The 16,111-nt window shown below is 38.6% G+C and overlaps 1 protein-coding gene across 3 annotated transcripts in view; it reads right to left on the minus strand.

Annotated features, from left to right (window-relative positions):
* Positions 1–9,738: 9,738 nt before the first annotated feature.
* The window catches only part of ANO5 (anoctamin 5), a 70,202-nt gene continuing 63,829 nt past the window's right edge, over positions 9,739–16,111 (minus strand). For all 3 annotated transcript variants that reach the window (XM_064492504.1, XM_064492503.1, XM_010987482.3), the window contains 3 exons: positions 15,383–15,561; positions 13,927–14,032; positions 9,739–11,358 (listed from right to left, as the gene is read on the minus strand). In XM_064492504.1, coding sequence (XP_064348574.1) covers positions 11,137–11,358; positions 13,927–14,032; positions 15,383–15,561 — 507 coding nt within the window. In that variant the 3' untranslated portion in view covers positions 9,739–11,136. The remainder of the gene's footprint in view (positions 11,359–13,926; positions 14,033–15,382; positions 15,562–16,111) is intronic.

The raw sequence follows: 16,111 nt of genomic DNA on the forward strand, positions 1-16,111 counted from the left end.
AGCAAAGGTCTTTCCTTTATCCTCTCACTGGAAACTGAGATCTAGCCCTGTCATTGGCAGAAAAGTACAACCTTGAAGAAGGTAATTGGACTTCATCATGCTTCAGTTTCTTTATCTGTTAAATATAATGAGTGATATCTACCTTTTCCACGTTAAATCAAATAATGCACCTAAGCTATCTCTCACAGTGCCTGCCATGCAAGCACTGAATACATTAGACTGGTTCTTATTATTATTAGCCTACACTTTTATATGATGCTTGTCACTTTCTACTTTGCAGTCTTTGAAAGTGGATCCCATATTAACATCATGTGTATTTTTCATAACTCTTACCAAAATATCTGACCAACAGTATAAACAGTGAATTTAGGTTGAATAAATAAATAAATTCTCCTAAACTTTATTCCTAGACTCCCCTGCGGCAAAGGGTACATATTATTTCCCCAGGGCTGCCATAGCAGATCACCACAGACAGGTGGCTTAAAATAACATAACAGAATCTCATTGTCTTGCAGTGCAGGAGGCTCGTTGTCCAAACGCAAGGTGTTGGCAGGGCTGGCTCCTCCTGTGAGGGGGGCATTGTCACATAGCTCTCTCCTACCTTCTAGTGTTTGGTGGTAACTTTTACAGTGCGTTAGGCTGTAGATGTGCCCCTCAAGTCTCTGCCTCTGTCTTCTCACTGCTTTCTTCTCTGGGTTTTGATTTCATCTCAAGAACCAAACACGGTTACATTCCGAAGTTTGGGTAGAATTTTGTGGAAACACTATTCAAACCATGACTGTTATGTACAAGCTCCTTCCCACTTATAACAAATTGTAACTAAGAATATGAGTTCTATCCAGCCTGCACAAGCCCAGGCTCTGTCCCGCCCTTAATGCATCGTGGCTTTGGTTGCATTACTTACCTATACCCCATTTCAGTTTCTGAATGAGTGAGATGATAAATAAGATTATCCACTTTGAAGAGTTTCTGTGTGGATTAAAAGAGATAAGCCTTATAAAGGGCTTCATATACTCTGGTTGTCATTAATCAGTCAATAAATGTTGGCTGCTTCTTTTACTTATTTGTTTGTTTGTTTGTTTGTTTTTATAGCCAGGTCCCTCCACCAGGAAAGCCCACTGCCTCTCCCACTGCTTCCATCACTAACTCCTAAACATTGGTGTCTACATCTTAAGTGTCACTTTCTCAGGGAGGCATTCTCTGACATCTCAACAGAATCTAGTAGTTCTCAATCCCTTTTCTCATTCTTTATCACAATTGAATAACAGCTGATTAATTATTATGCTCAAATAATAGTTGAACACACATTAGGTAATTAACCTTTAGGATCTGGCTCCCCATGGATGAAAATGCTCCTTGGGAACAAGACGTCTCTTTAGTTTGATATGGACTGAGGTTGCCTGGGATAGAACCCTGGCTGCTCCTTCACCCTTCCTTCTTGGGTGAGTTCTTTAATCTGCTCAGGTCCCAGTTTTCTCATATGAAATGGCTGTGATAACTTTACTTACCTAAAGCGATTGTTGTGCGGATCAAATGAGATCTTTTATGTAAAACACATAGCTCATAGTGTTTGGCACATCCAAGTGTTGAAAAATTGCTACTTAGTGTTCTTTTTTTTTTCTTCAGGTTCTGGCACGCAGTCGATTAAGTGAATGAAGTAATGCTGAATGAATGAGCCAGGTTATTGTCCAAATCTAGGAATACAATCTGTGCCACAGAAGAGTGTGGCAATTTAATAGGTTCCAGTGATCTTGTCCTCATTAGAGATTTTCTATAACCGAAGACTCTAGAAAGCTCAAGGGAAAAGATTCTCAACACCACTGCCCAAATAATTTCCTCCTTTATAACCTTTACAATCCCATTAAAACCAGAATTTAAAAAAAAAAAAAAAAGGTTCATAGAATCCAATTTGTTTCTAGCCCCAGGGTGGTCTTTTGGAGAAAGACTTCTGGGAGGGCGGTGAAAAAGATCAGCTAAGGCAAGTCTGGGTCCCTAACAGGTGAAGTGTGTCTGGAAGCAGCACTGCTTTAGTGTGAGGAGGAATAGAAAGTCATTTGGACTTTACAGCTTTCAATGTGCTTCTCTATAGTCTAGGGGAAAAAAATCAATGCTGCATGAGCATAAAAAAAAGCAGCTTCATATGTAAAGTAAAATTATTCACTATCCTAAGAATACATTGGTCTGGCATAAACATACCCATTGAGAAGCAAGCAGTATTTATTTCTGCTTTGCCTGTTCCGCAGTAGAGACAGCTTAAGTGGTAAGCTTTGCCATCAGACTGACCTTGTTTAAAACTCTGGTGGAAATGTCACTTTCTTTTTAAAGTAAGTCATGAATCACACAGGTTTTAAATCTACTTTTGACAGTTGGATCGCTGAAGTCATTTATATTTCCTTAAATAGAAGAAGCTGAAACAATGACTTTTTTTTTTTTCTGAGACACAATTTCCAAATGTAAAGAGTATTTAGTCTAAATCCCTTAATTTGCAAACAATAAAACCGAGGAGCAGAGAGGTTAGATAACTTACCTTAGGGTCACACTGCGATTTAGCATTCTGAATTCAGAATTCAAAACTAGATCTAGTCCACAGATATCAGACCTTTCTGTGCCTCTCCTGCTTGACTCACCTACTAGGGAAAGCTGTCCCACTTAAGGCTAAGAGGCAGCATCATGCAACTCTTGGACTAGAAGTGCTTTGAAGGTTTATTTCATCAGCTTACTGAGTTTCAAGTTTCCAGTTCTATTATCCCCGATGGGTAAGAGTGCAACTTTGGATTCCATTTGTATCGTACTCTGCCTCTCCCTTAGTAACAAACTGTGCTTAATAACTGAGAAAGATATGTGACTATAAATAAAAATGGTTTTATTTATAAACATACACTATATATATACATTTAATTTATTTTTAATTTTTAAAGAGGGCTGCTGGCTTCTTTTGCTCCTCCTCTCTATTTGCTCCTGCCTCAAAAAAGACTGGATTCCGCAGATGAAATTTAAAACATCAGTTAGGGTGCATGCAACCAGGTTACTAGGTTACAGCTTCCACGCCTCCCTGTGTCATCCCTTTTGTACCTCTTCCATTAATGCACCTGGGGGAGGAGGTTAAGCGGGTTTGACTCTTGTCTCCTCTATTTTGACTTTGTCCCTTCATGTGTTTGTACAAGACTTGGTACAATTTCACTAACTAGACGGAGATGAAGGGATCATTGCTCACTTGGTTCACACACTCCAGCTGCACGTTCCGTCTTGAGGGTACGTATTGGGGTGCACGTATCAAAAAACTTATAAACACTTATAATAAAACGCTAGCAACAGAACCAATCATAAAGGAGTCCTTTGGTTCACCTTTGGAATCCTTATATATACAACGTCCCCTTAGTGAACTCATAGAGGAAAAGAAGCATGATTTTTAGGGCAGATTCTCCAATGTATTTCCAATAAATTCAATTCACTCATCTACTCAAAACATTTTTATTAAGAATATGCTATGTGCCAGACTACTTCAGACACTGAAAATAGTGAACAAGACAAATAATTTTCCATCCAAATGGAGCTTTTATTCTAGTTGTAAAGACAAAAACACATCAATATGCCATCCCACTTTCTAGAAGCATTACATATAGCTGACCATTTATCAAGCTCTAGGCACTGTTTGAAATGCTTTATAAATTGTATTTCATTTAATCCTTATTACAACCCAATGAAGTACATATGTAATATGGTGTGATATGATATTTCATAGCATAATAATGCAATACACTGCAGACAGAAAAGTCAAAAATACCCGAGGTCCTACAGTTCTTGAGTGCTTAAGGTAGAATCTAAATTCAGATTCATCTGAACCAAGGTACACATACACACACCTATGTTTTGCATCCTTTTATTCACCAACATTATGAAACAATCACAGTGTACTATGCTAACTACCAGAAACATAGGGAATGCAACTGCCTTTTCCATCAAGGCAGAGGAGACAGACATGAAAATAAACTCCTGCAGGGAGGTGTTATAAGACTGCAGGAGAGGCCATTCGGGACCTGGGAGAGAAAGATCTGCTCCATCCAGATGGTGACATAAGTTTCAAGAGGAGATGGCACTTGGTCTGCTTCCATCACCGTGTAGAATTCCCTGTCCCCTCTTGGTGCCACTGCCTGGAGCAAGGCAGCCATGTGATTACAGTCATAGAAGAAGGGAGGAGGGCGACCAGTCACTAACGCTCTAGGGCAACTTTTGTTGCTAATGCAGTGTGTGAAAAACGGCTGAAATTTCTGATATGCTTTTTTTTTTTTCATATACGTCATACGTCATGGAGTTAACGATAACTTTCTCATCCTTATAATGACCCTGCTTGTGTGTTCCAAATAGGACAAGAAGTGAGGGATGACTTTGCAAAAGGTAATGTCTGATAAAAATGTAAAGTAGCGTGTTTGTTAACATTAATGGCTGTGATCAAACCATTTCCTTACTGTTTAACCTTCTGTTCTGCAGGCCAAACCATTTAAAGCCCACAGCCTGTACACACAACATGGTTATAGCCCTCCACACTCAGCCTGCTTCTGGGTCTACACCAGCACTCCTCCACTGGGTGTCATCCGTACATGGAGACTGGCTTTATTCCTACAGGGTCTTCTTATTCTGCTTCCATGTGTCTTGTTCATGTATTTGTTCGTTACTTCATTTTCTTTCACTTTGAGCCAATTATGAGGGGTTTTGTTTGATTCTTCCTTTTAAAATTTAAAAATAGCTTTAAAAAATTATTCTTGCTCATTCTAAAATTTCGACCAGTAAAACAAGAACAAAAAATGTTAAATTCATCTAAAATCCTACCAGCCAGATATAACTTGTCTTTATATTTTAGGAAATGCATCAGCATATTGATAATGCTCAGATTCCCTCAGGCCTCAGCTCCCAGGAACTGTGACTTAGTGCATCCAGGGTGGGTCCAGGATTCTAACTTTAAAATACCAGGAGATTTTTAAAAATCGGAGGCAATTCTGATCCTGCTGATCTGCAGACCAGATCTTGAAGAAAAAACAAACAAACAGCAGCAAGAAAATGACTGCTTCAGACAACACCCGGTGTCGATATAGAAAAAGGGATCCATGTACACCTGTATCCTTGACCACAAGGATGGGGCTAGTTGACTCCTCCCATGCTGTTTCCAACTCATTTCTCTGTTGTGATCTTCTAGTGGAGGGCCAGTCTCCCCTGCAGCTACAGTTGGCCCTGTGACCCTGTTTTGGCCAATGAGGGCTGAGAAATGTAATCCATTTCCTGACAAAACAGAAAGGCACCAGGGGCAAACTGATGGCCACTGCCCCTTCACACTTCAGCAAGTCTGGATTTAGAACTGGGAAGAAACAAGATATGACAAGTGGGAAATCCCACTGCTTGAGGGTTTGGAGGGTGGTGATGAGAAAGATAAAGTCAGAAAGAGGAAAGCATTAATTAGATGGGGTCTCAATTTCATTTTCCTGGGTGTCAGTCCAGAGAGGAACGCATGCCCTATGAAGGTGAGGGGACGTAAGCAGATGCCACCGACACCGCACCATTGCCTTCGCTAGTGAAGCTGCAGCTGGACAACTTCCATAAAGATTATTGGTATTCTAACCCATGTCTCTTCACCTGAATGATTTTTTTTTCTGGCTGCAGGCATGTGCTTGACCTGGTGGGGCAGGGAGGACTGAGTGAGTTCTTCCTAGAAGCAACCCTCCATCAGTGTGTGATGGGAATTGGTGGACAAAGCCCCACCTTGTTCCTCCCTCAGTGTTGACATTCTGAGCTTTGTTTTACAATCTCTGAGGACTCTCAATGAGACTGAACTCTAGCTTTCCCGTAATGATAACCCACTGAAAAATCACATGCTTTATTTCCTGTCTCACTTTCTCACCCCTTGGGATCATCTCCTAAATACAGAACTTCACCTAAATCCTTCTTGCAGTCCCTGCAATAAACAGGGCGGGTGGGCACTGAACGCAGGGGTAATTGCCCCCATTCCAGTTGGGGTCTCCAGGAGGGAAGTGGGAAGTTACACAGAGGACTTCACGTTAATCTGGATCAGCCAAGCACAATAACAAGGAGTAGTTGGGTGTGATCAGACAGGACATCTAGTTGTCTTCCTCAGTTTTTGTATATGGTGGATCCTAAGCTGAGAACCGTGAAACTGCCAGTTAGTGGACTTGGAAGACTGAGGGGCTGCCCAGCAGAGGCTGAAAGCAGCATGCCACCGGGCGGGGGTCTAATGGGGATGTGCCATAAACCTAAGGGCTTTTAGCTGGCAAACCCTGAGGGAGAGCAGAGCTGGCAAGTGGAAGACAGCTGCCCCTCTCAAGTATTATTATCCGAGCCAATATGCATTTACCTGCCATGGGATGTCACCAGAAGCCACTGCAGGTTCACCTGCTGTAGGATGCCAGCAGGGCTCCCGGTGACTAGCCCTACAAGGGTTATTTTGCCAAGAACAGGAGGGAGCAGTGCACACACCAAAATCAGCATGAGGCCAGAGACCCTTCTTCCCCCATACCACATTTCTTGCCACGAATGAACTGGAGCAGCATCTTTGCAATAGAAGCAAGACAGGAGACAGGCTCTCTGAGAGACGGAGCATTTTTATCCAGGAATTACTGAGATCCACCTACAAGTACTGTTTATGTCTTTACATCCAACGAAGTTGGAAATCTGGTTAACAGTTAAAACTTACATATTTCTCCCTGTCTACTAGCAGGTGGCGATCAAGATAAGAGTAATAACAGAAAAAATTTTTTTGTTGTTGCTTATCCCAGTTTCTACTGTTAAGTTAAATTGTGAACTCAACTGTACATAAGTGAGATCGCTATTTTGTAAAATCTCCATATTAATTTTAGTGAATGCATTGCGTTATATCCAATAATGTTAACTTAATTGATCATTTTACTACGAATTACTTTTTGGTTATTTCCAGTATCTGGCCAATATAGACGATGCTGCAATGAATAGAATATAACTGAGCTATTGACTTTCTACACACATTTTTCTGTCTGCAGTTCACAAATTTGTGAGGATCTCTGTGACATTGATTTCTAGAGTGCTATTACTTGCATTGTTATTTTCCTTAATAACATCCTTTGATGACATAACTATTACTGATTAAAAACAACTATTAGAGAGGTTCTTTCAAAACAATAGTCACCTTTTGAATCAATAATACAATTTCTTCACCCTCAACTAAGTAAATCAACATACAGCACCCGACACTACACGTCACTTTGGAATCAAAATTTTACAATTGACACATAATAGTTTTCAATTAAATTTCCTTGGCTTTTCTCTCACCCTTGTGAACGAAAAATACTGCAAACCGTATCAATAAACAAAGAATGCTGAAACCATCAAAGTCATCAGCGGCTGCTGACGCCCCCCAGTGAAGACAAGCCTGCAGCCCGGCCTCTGTAGCCGCTCACAATGGTGCACCCTGAGGGGACTCAGAATAAGAAAGGACAGGATGCTGGCCCAGATAGGTAGGTGCTTGTCAAAGGAGTGAATTCAATGAGCCCAAATGTTTGCTCCCCTCAGTAAACAGAAAAGCACTAAATTCTTTAACTTGAGATGCCTGGTTTTCTTTAGATAACAAGTAATCTTTTATTGTTCCAACTACCTGGTCTTTGTTGTAAAGCTCCTACATATCCCCTACCTCTTCGGAGCAGTCCCTCAGAGCCATCTGAGAGGCTGTCATCCCGGGATCGAAGGGGTTAGAGTCCTCAGAAATGTCCTCCAAATAAAACATAACTCTCAACTTCTAGGCTGTGCATTTATCTCAGTCGACACCCTCCATAAATGGCTTAGGAAAGAGACATTCCTCTACCACCCACAGCTGCACCATGCACCTCCTAACATCTCTCTCCCTACAGAAGCACACCAGAACACTCTTATCTCCTTCCCCTGTCCCTCCATTTATTATCTTCTTTCCTTTTTATTTTCCTTGATAACTTGCTTAATGGTTTAGTTAAAAGAAGAATGTTAAAGTCAAGAGGAGTCATGAGACACAGCAAAAATAAGATAGCATTCCATTTAATTAAGACACCCCCCTCTCCTGATGGGTTCCTCTAAAAGAAATGTTTTGAAGTGGATTCTGCTTCTTTTACCCAAAGAAAAGCTGATGAAGGATTTGAGGTGATATTTGGAGGGTTTTTTTTTTTTTTTTTGGCTTTTGCATTCTTCTTATTTCAAATAAAATCTCAAACGAGTCTTGAAAGATTTCTGACAAAAATAAATATGGGTTTGATTGAATGATAAAAAAACATCTGCCATACTGATAAATATCAACTTACATTTGGGAGTCAGGTGCTCAATTCAACCTTCCCACAATGTCTAATGGGTTTAATTACATAAGACAAATCTATCTGAATCGACTTGGCTTCGGATTTTATTTTTCAAGCTTTAAGGAAAGTGAGGGGTACTTGTATTTCATTTAAAAATCAGTGAAAAAGTAGAATCTGTTGCCAGAGAATAGGTTCTTGCCTCGCGTATGAAAGAATTCAAGAGTGAGGCACAGTAAAGTGGAAGCAAGCTTATTTAGAGAGATACATTCGCCATAGACAGAGTGCGGGCTGTCTTAGAAGGCAACAGAGAAAGTGACGACCAGGTGCAGGGTTGTTTGTTTTTATGGGCTTGGTAATTTCATATACTAGTTAGTGGGAGGATTCTTCCAACTGTTTTGGTTAAGGGGCAGGGATTTCCACGAATTGGGCCCCGCCCACTTTTGGACCTTTCATGGTCAGTCTAGGAACTGCCGCCTGTGGGTGTGCCTCGAGGCTCAAGGTCTACCGGAAGTCGTCTTCTGCCATCTTGGTTGTACCCAGTTTGCCCTGGCCTCAATGGCTGTGTCATTCCTTCAGTGGTTGTACCCTGCCCTCTTCCCTCCTGTCTCAAAACTTCTTGGTTGAAAACTGAAATGTGAATACAAAGTATTTGTCAATGACATTTTAAAAGGAAAATATCTACCAATCATAGGAACTATTTACTTATCTTAAAAACGATTTCCTCCCTTGCTAGCTTCTCCATACATCTTAGAAACCCAACACTTGAGTTGGTTTAAGACTGCAGTGTACTGATAACCTTGTGAATGAAATCGAGCTTTATTTATCTTACAGTCTAACTCTATAAACACTGTTAAGCCATAAAAAAAGAAAGCTATATCCGAGAAATCAACTTCCATGCTCTTCCTTATTGTTATCAGCACCCAGGAAGGAAGCAACATGAGCTGTGCAACACACCCCACATCACTGTAACTCAGGGGCTGATTTGACAAGCCACAGATACTGCAGTTGCGGCTAGTTGCACAGTAACACTGACTGGTTCTCTCAAGCAAGAAAATCTCTCTCCTTCACTTGTGAAATCATTCTTCAATAACGAGATCATTTTAAATTATGCAAAAATGTTCATAAGATCTACCTAGTGGATGACAAATCATCACTGCCAGTATTGGAGTAACTGTCTCGTGGCTTTATAAAATTCACAACCCTCAGTTCTAAATGCTTAATACCGATCATTAGTTACTACTATATGCCATATACTCAATACTGAACATTCTATGAAAATGTTTTAGGATCACATAATGGAATACCACATTTTTAAAAAATCTTATAATAAAGTTTCTTCTTTTGAGTGCAATTAAAAAACACAATTTTTTTGAAACTGAACTGCAATTTGAAACTAGAGATTCAAATATTATATAACTAAACTGTATCTCTCTATAGTGTTAAAAACATTTATTAAGTATTTTTTTAAGGGAAAGAAGAACAAGAAGTGGGATACATGTGCCACAGGCATAAGTATGAGAGAAATAATTCAACAATTTTTTTTTTTTTTTTTTTTTTTTTTTTTTTACTTAGCTATCAAATCCATCACTTCATTCTTACTTGGTTGATCCACATTTGGTGTTAAACTCTGTTATTGATCTTAAACTGGCAATTTCTCTAAAACAGGTTCACATTTGAGATGTTACATCACATCAGATCAATAACACAACCACATCTTGTGGGTCAAAGGCGTAAGAACAAGGCACTGGGTGTTGTACAGCGATGCATCAACAGAAAAAATTGTAAACTCATGAAAAGCTTTGAGATTGCTTTAAACAACGAGATAACATTTCACAAACAACTTGTACCTAACTTACACAAATAGCTAATGCTCAAACAGGCTTCATGACGCAAAAAAGGCATTGTAGAAGAAAAATGATTTTTAAAAATAATTCAGTGCTTTTTTAGGTTGAGATCAATAAATTTATCAACACACATTGTCTTGCATTCATTAACTACTGGGAAGACACACTTACTTCTCTATATCTTTCATTTACTTGAAGACCTGAAACAATCTAATACTTTTCTTTATGCTACTTTCCAGATAAGACAATCCAGTCTTAAAACTACTGTTAACAAAACGTTATCTTTAAAAAACTGAGTTGTTAGTCCTTTGCTGAGACTCAAACATTCCGTCTCTTGAAAAATCAATTCTGTATTTACCTGGAAGGGCTATCTGGAATTCTGATGGAAGTTTACCTTATTCAGGAGGATTTCGGGAACAAACTCCTGCCACGATATTTACCTAGTAATTTTAGTATGTGAGTTTTCTTATGTTATCTGATTTTGGTTTTTCTGCATAGTCTAAAATGGCAAGGTATACACACACACACACACACACACACACAGATATATATATGGCTCAGTAGGCCTCTTCACTTCTCTTCTTTTTTCCCCAGGATTTCTCTTGATGGGAAGGAGATATAAAATAACCCAACAGAAAGAAGACCATGAAAATGAGCAGCTGCACTGGAAGGTGATGGGATAGCGCACAACCAGTGTTTAATTCTAAACTGCAACATCCCACGATTTTAAAATATTCTGATTTCATACACATTTTAAACAATCATCTACAGAACCCCGGAGAATGGTGTCTGGGGCGGGCCCAGCCAATGAAGCAGACAAGCTCCTTCCAACCTCTACCAAGCTGGCCTCTATAAAAGGGTACAAAAAATTTTGAGTTGAAGAAAAAAAGGGGGGGAGGTTAAAATTAACACATGGCTTCTGCCTTCTGGCCCCAAACCCAGGGAATATTATTGTAAAGTCAGACAGGCTGCTGGCCGCTGGCTGGTTGTGTCGCTCAGACTGTTGATTGAGCCAGCTGGGCTTTGTTTTCCTGAATAAGAACATGCTTGGCAAAATCATCAGAATTCATTTTCAAGTTCTCTTTTAGTTTGTTAAGCTCAAAGTCATGGAGAATCTTGACAGTCATTAACTTTTCTCTCTTGATTCTTTCCACAACATCTTTTGGAACATCAGGGATCATCCAGGCCAACAAAAACTTGATTAAAAACACAATGTGCTACAGGAAGCATAAAAGAAAATCAGAGACACTGTTAGAATTATCAGACGTTCAGCAGGAAATTCTTGCAAATCATTTCATTCATTCAATCTATGCTCAACACTGTAGGTAGAAAGGAAAGCAAGAAGATATGGTCCCTGTTCTGGAACTTTCCTACAAAGACTGACATTAAACACATAAATATATACTAAAGCACATAATTACAAAGATTCTAGTTGAAAAGTTATTAAATATATACTTAATCTATGCTCCCTCCTGAAATCCTAACAAAATATTTGTAAAGAAATTTTTAAAATATGGTATCATTAACAAAGACAAAAAGAAAAGGGAGGAAACAGTGATTACGGACTCAAAAGAATGAAGAAAGCTGGCACTGAAATTTGCAGTTAGTGATATGGTGATGATAGGGACCAAGATAAAAGCCAATTTTGTTTTAAGTCGTCAGGAAAGTTCATGAATGAAGGGCCTAAAGATTTTGAAGGCATGTGCAGGTGGAGTTGAAAATAAGAGCATTAGTTAAAAATTTGTGTAAGGAGCAGATGAATTTTCAGAACCTCTCTTTCATCCATATCCAGGTTCTCCTTTCCAGCCCCACCCTAACAGCAACGGAGCACCATATTCTCTGCAGAAATTAAGACAGAAAGCTGTGAACTCGGGGGCAGTGGAGAGAGCAGAAGTTGGAGGTGTGGCACCATATTGAAAACAGGGCAACTAAATGGAATTTAGCACGTTGAAAAATAGCTAATCTGTGAAATTAGAATTACAGATATCAAAATTCTGTTGACCTCAAATGAAAAGGCTTCCTCACTAGCTTATCACGCTGCAGTGAAACCCACGCAAGTGGCATTCCTCCTGTATGCACACAGGGCTTATTGTCAGCTTCCACTGCTTTGCGCTTAAATACAAGGAGACTGCCAGTAACAACCGAATATGTAAGACAGTCTCTAACCTGAGAGGATAAGACTAAAACACACAAATAGAATGAAGAGGAAACAGAAATAATGATGGAAGCAAAATACAATAAAAAGACAAAGATATGAATCTGCCTATTTATAGGAGAGAAAATTAATTAGAATTTCAAAACGGGGAGTTGTAATACCTGAACAACAGAAGTTCCAGAAAGACAAAACAGAGAAAATAAGGAAATCATCAGAGAAATAATACAATGCACCTGAAGGGTAATTACATTTTCAGATTCAAGGGGCTTCAGTGAGTGTGCAGAACAATGAATATTGTTCAGTATCAACTGACTGTCTTGTGAAGTTTCATAAAAGAAGGACTAGTGAGAGACTCCTCAAAGCTTATCGATATAAAAGAGATCATAAACAAAGACTGGGGAATTAAAACAGTATTGTATTTTATAACAACAGTAGAAGCTGACAGAAAATAGAGCAATGTCTTTGAAAATTTCAGGAATACCCAAATAAAGTTGGTTGAAAAATTTTCAAGGGAAATGACTTTTAGTCTTGAATTCTATACCAATTAATCACTTACAAGAAAAAAGAAACAATTTTAATATTCACGTTCTCAAAAACTGACAGCCCATTATTTTTCTCAGAAAATTAATGAAAGATGTGCTTTATCAAAATAAGCTAGTAATCCAAGAATGGGAGAGAATATAGTATTCAATAAAAGAGAAGTTGAACAGAAGTCCCAGAATAACGGTGAGTCAGAGCCTGGGATGATTAAAAAATTAATGAAAATAATAAACAAAAACAAAAATTCAAAAGAATTCCTATTGTAATTTACCAGACTGCAAGGTGATCTAAACCTCTGATGGAAAATGTGGGAGTGAAAGTGATAAATTCATAAAGAACTGAGAGGGGTGGGGCTTTAAATTACTTACATGCATAACCTTGATAAAAATAAAATAAATTACACAAAAACTGATTGGAATCTGTGGTGCTTGCATTAGACTTGCCTAGTCTATTATTGGCCTTTACTGGCAAGTGAAGAAGTGCCTTACATTTCTCTCTCCCTTATTGGTCTTCATGTCTTATAATTTGCAGCAGTCAGTTTGTTAACTTAGTCTATCTAATACCCCTCTGGATTCGTTCTCTTTTACTGCAGGACTTGTGTCCATAATTACACTGGATATTCCACCAGGGAGGAAACGTGAGACAGTGGGCAGAGCAGAGGCTTGGCAGTGAGACATCTGGCACTGAAACCCAGCTCTAATATTAGCTGATTATCTTTAAACCAACTACCTAATTTTGCTGACTCTTGGACTCGTTTGTCAAGGGTGAATAATGAAGTCAAACTTACACAGTTATTATTATAGCCTCTGGAACCAGTGTAGAGTGGGTATTCAGCAAAATCAGCAGATCCTCTGCCCTCACACTGGCCTCAAGGGACCTTTTCTGTCCCTATGTTATCTTCAATAGCAACTGAATAACAGGCAATCTATTGTACTGAAAATATTCCTAAGTTACTTTTTGTGACAACCAATACTTCCTTCAAAACAATCTATCGAGATAATGCTAATTTTCTGTGGAGCAGATACCTTTAGAAACATATGCCTAAAGGGAAAAAAGAGACTAACTGGAATGAAGGCTGAGAAAGGTTTACCTCCATAACTATGATGAAGGTCATCTTGGCAGCAAGGACATGCCAGTACTTCATATTATGAAAATATTTCTCATCGTGATCAGGAGGATTTCTGTAATCTCTGTACCTGAAAAAAAAGGAAGTGTATGCCAAAAATTAGCTATAACTTCAAACAAGAGACCTAGCATAAATTCACATTATTCCTTTTAAGAGACCTTTTAGGTGACCACAAAAGTCAAGTCAAAGGAAAATACTGCTATTATGAAACATTTGTCTTTCTTACAGAGATAAAAATCACAGTCCTATGCTACTTATGCATAATAAAGATACAGCGGGAGACACAAGTGAAACTTCTCCTTGCCTTCAAAGACAAATTTCTCCAAAGAGTTAGCAACATTTGCTCTTTCCATTCCCTCTCTTCCTATTCCTTGACACGCCTAGTTCCATCATCACTCCACTGAAACCAATGGTCTCCTGTCATTAAGCTGAAGGAACATTTTAATCCCTGTCATATTTGATCTGTGAAGGACAGGACTTGACACTGTCGATCGGTTCCATTTTCTTGAAGCTCTGTTTTCTCTCGGCTTATCTGACACTTCATTGTTTTTGTTTGCCTTATTATCCCTCTGGAGTTTTCTTGGTGATCAATTTCTAAGTTCATTTTTTTTTTCTACAAAGTTTCTAGATCTTGATATTCTTCAAAAATTTAGTTCAGCTAGGAAGTGATGGCATCAAGAAATCTGACACTTGTCCATGTCATCATTCCTCTATATAAAAATATGGACCATAACAATGTTTTGTCTACATGTGTTGTACCATTTTGCTGGGTTTTTGTCAGAATCCCAGATAAAGCAGTTGGTTTAAGGTTTAAGTTTAAAAGCCTTGATGTAACACACACACACACACACACACACACAAACACACTATACAACTAATTTTTATATATATAATCGTTAAATCCTAGAGTAAAAAGATCCCCACAGTAAATGAGGCACTGAGGGTGAAAACAGCAGGTTCACAAATTCAATTTCACACTCCTTCCTACATGGAAGAAACCTTTAAATGGGGTGGCCAGTGAACTAATCACATCTACCTCACTCTATCTTGTTTTGAGGACATATAGTTAAATTCAAGTAGTTTAAATGCACATATATTATGACCATGCTGTAGGATCTAAAGATATTACAACTTGGGACCAAGGGGGCATTTGTTGGAGAAAACTTTTCCAATAAATTTGAAAATAAGAAATATTTCAAAATTGTCATTATCTTTCTCCATAATATCTCTTCCTTCTGGACATTCTACTTTCCTAAACCAGAATCATACAATGTATGCATTCTAGAAATGTGTATGTACTTTATTCATCAGAAATTTTTACTGCCCCAAGTAAAACATTTTTTTAAGACATGAAAGAAATGGAGAACTTAAGAAATACATTTAAAAAGCAAAATTAAAACCTAAGAAATTAAGAGAAAACCTGCAAGTGGTGAAGTCCCGTTTTTCCGAAGGCACAGTGTTGTTTGGAAAATCCGCTATCAGGAATGTTGACAGGCTGTCGTTGACATACCCTTTTAAAGGCTCAATGCTATTTGTTGAGTAGGCATAGTAGTAAACTAAACGAGGAATCATGTCTGATGTAAATGCAACAATAAAAGCCTAAAGGACAAAGCAAGAGAGAGATCATGAGCTAACAATCTAGTTTTACAAATGATTTGTATGTCTTTCAGTTCCATGTGACATATAGATGCAAAATGTTTAGAATGCTATTACTAATCACGCTAATATGAGTCTTTGAAACATGAGCTATGAGTCTAGAACATGAAGTAGTTCATTTATAGTATATGATTAATATTCCAAGATTTCATAGCTAAAAAGTGGCTATGTTGAAAATTTAACCTAAATGTATCTGTCTCCAAAAACACCATGCCTGTATCTGTCTCTTTCCATCATGCCTTGCTATTTCTTACATTTCTTTTTGCTTCATAACACAGTTCTACTGTCCTTAACCAAATTTACTTGCCTAGACCAACTCCATAAACTGGAACAGACTGTGAGTGTGTGTACGTGTGCATGTATATGTGTGTGTGTAGGGAATGGAGAACAGAGAGAGGACCTGAGACATTTCCCACAGTTCAGTGCAATTAATTTCAGTATTTGATTCCACAGGAATGGTATCTTCCCTTCCTTTCCTAAGCTCTGGAGTAGT

This window comes from Camelus dromedarius, chromosome 12, assembly GCF_036321535.1.
Source record: "Camelus dromedarius isolate mCamDro1 chromosome 12, mCamDro1.pat, whole genome shotgun sequence".
In the NCBI taxonomy this organism is placed as follows: Eukaryota; Metazoa; Chordata; class Mammalia; order Artiodactyla; family Camelidae; genus Camelus; species Camelus dromedarius.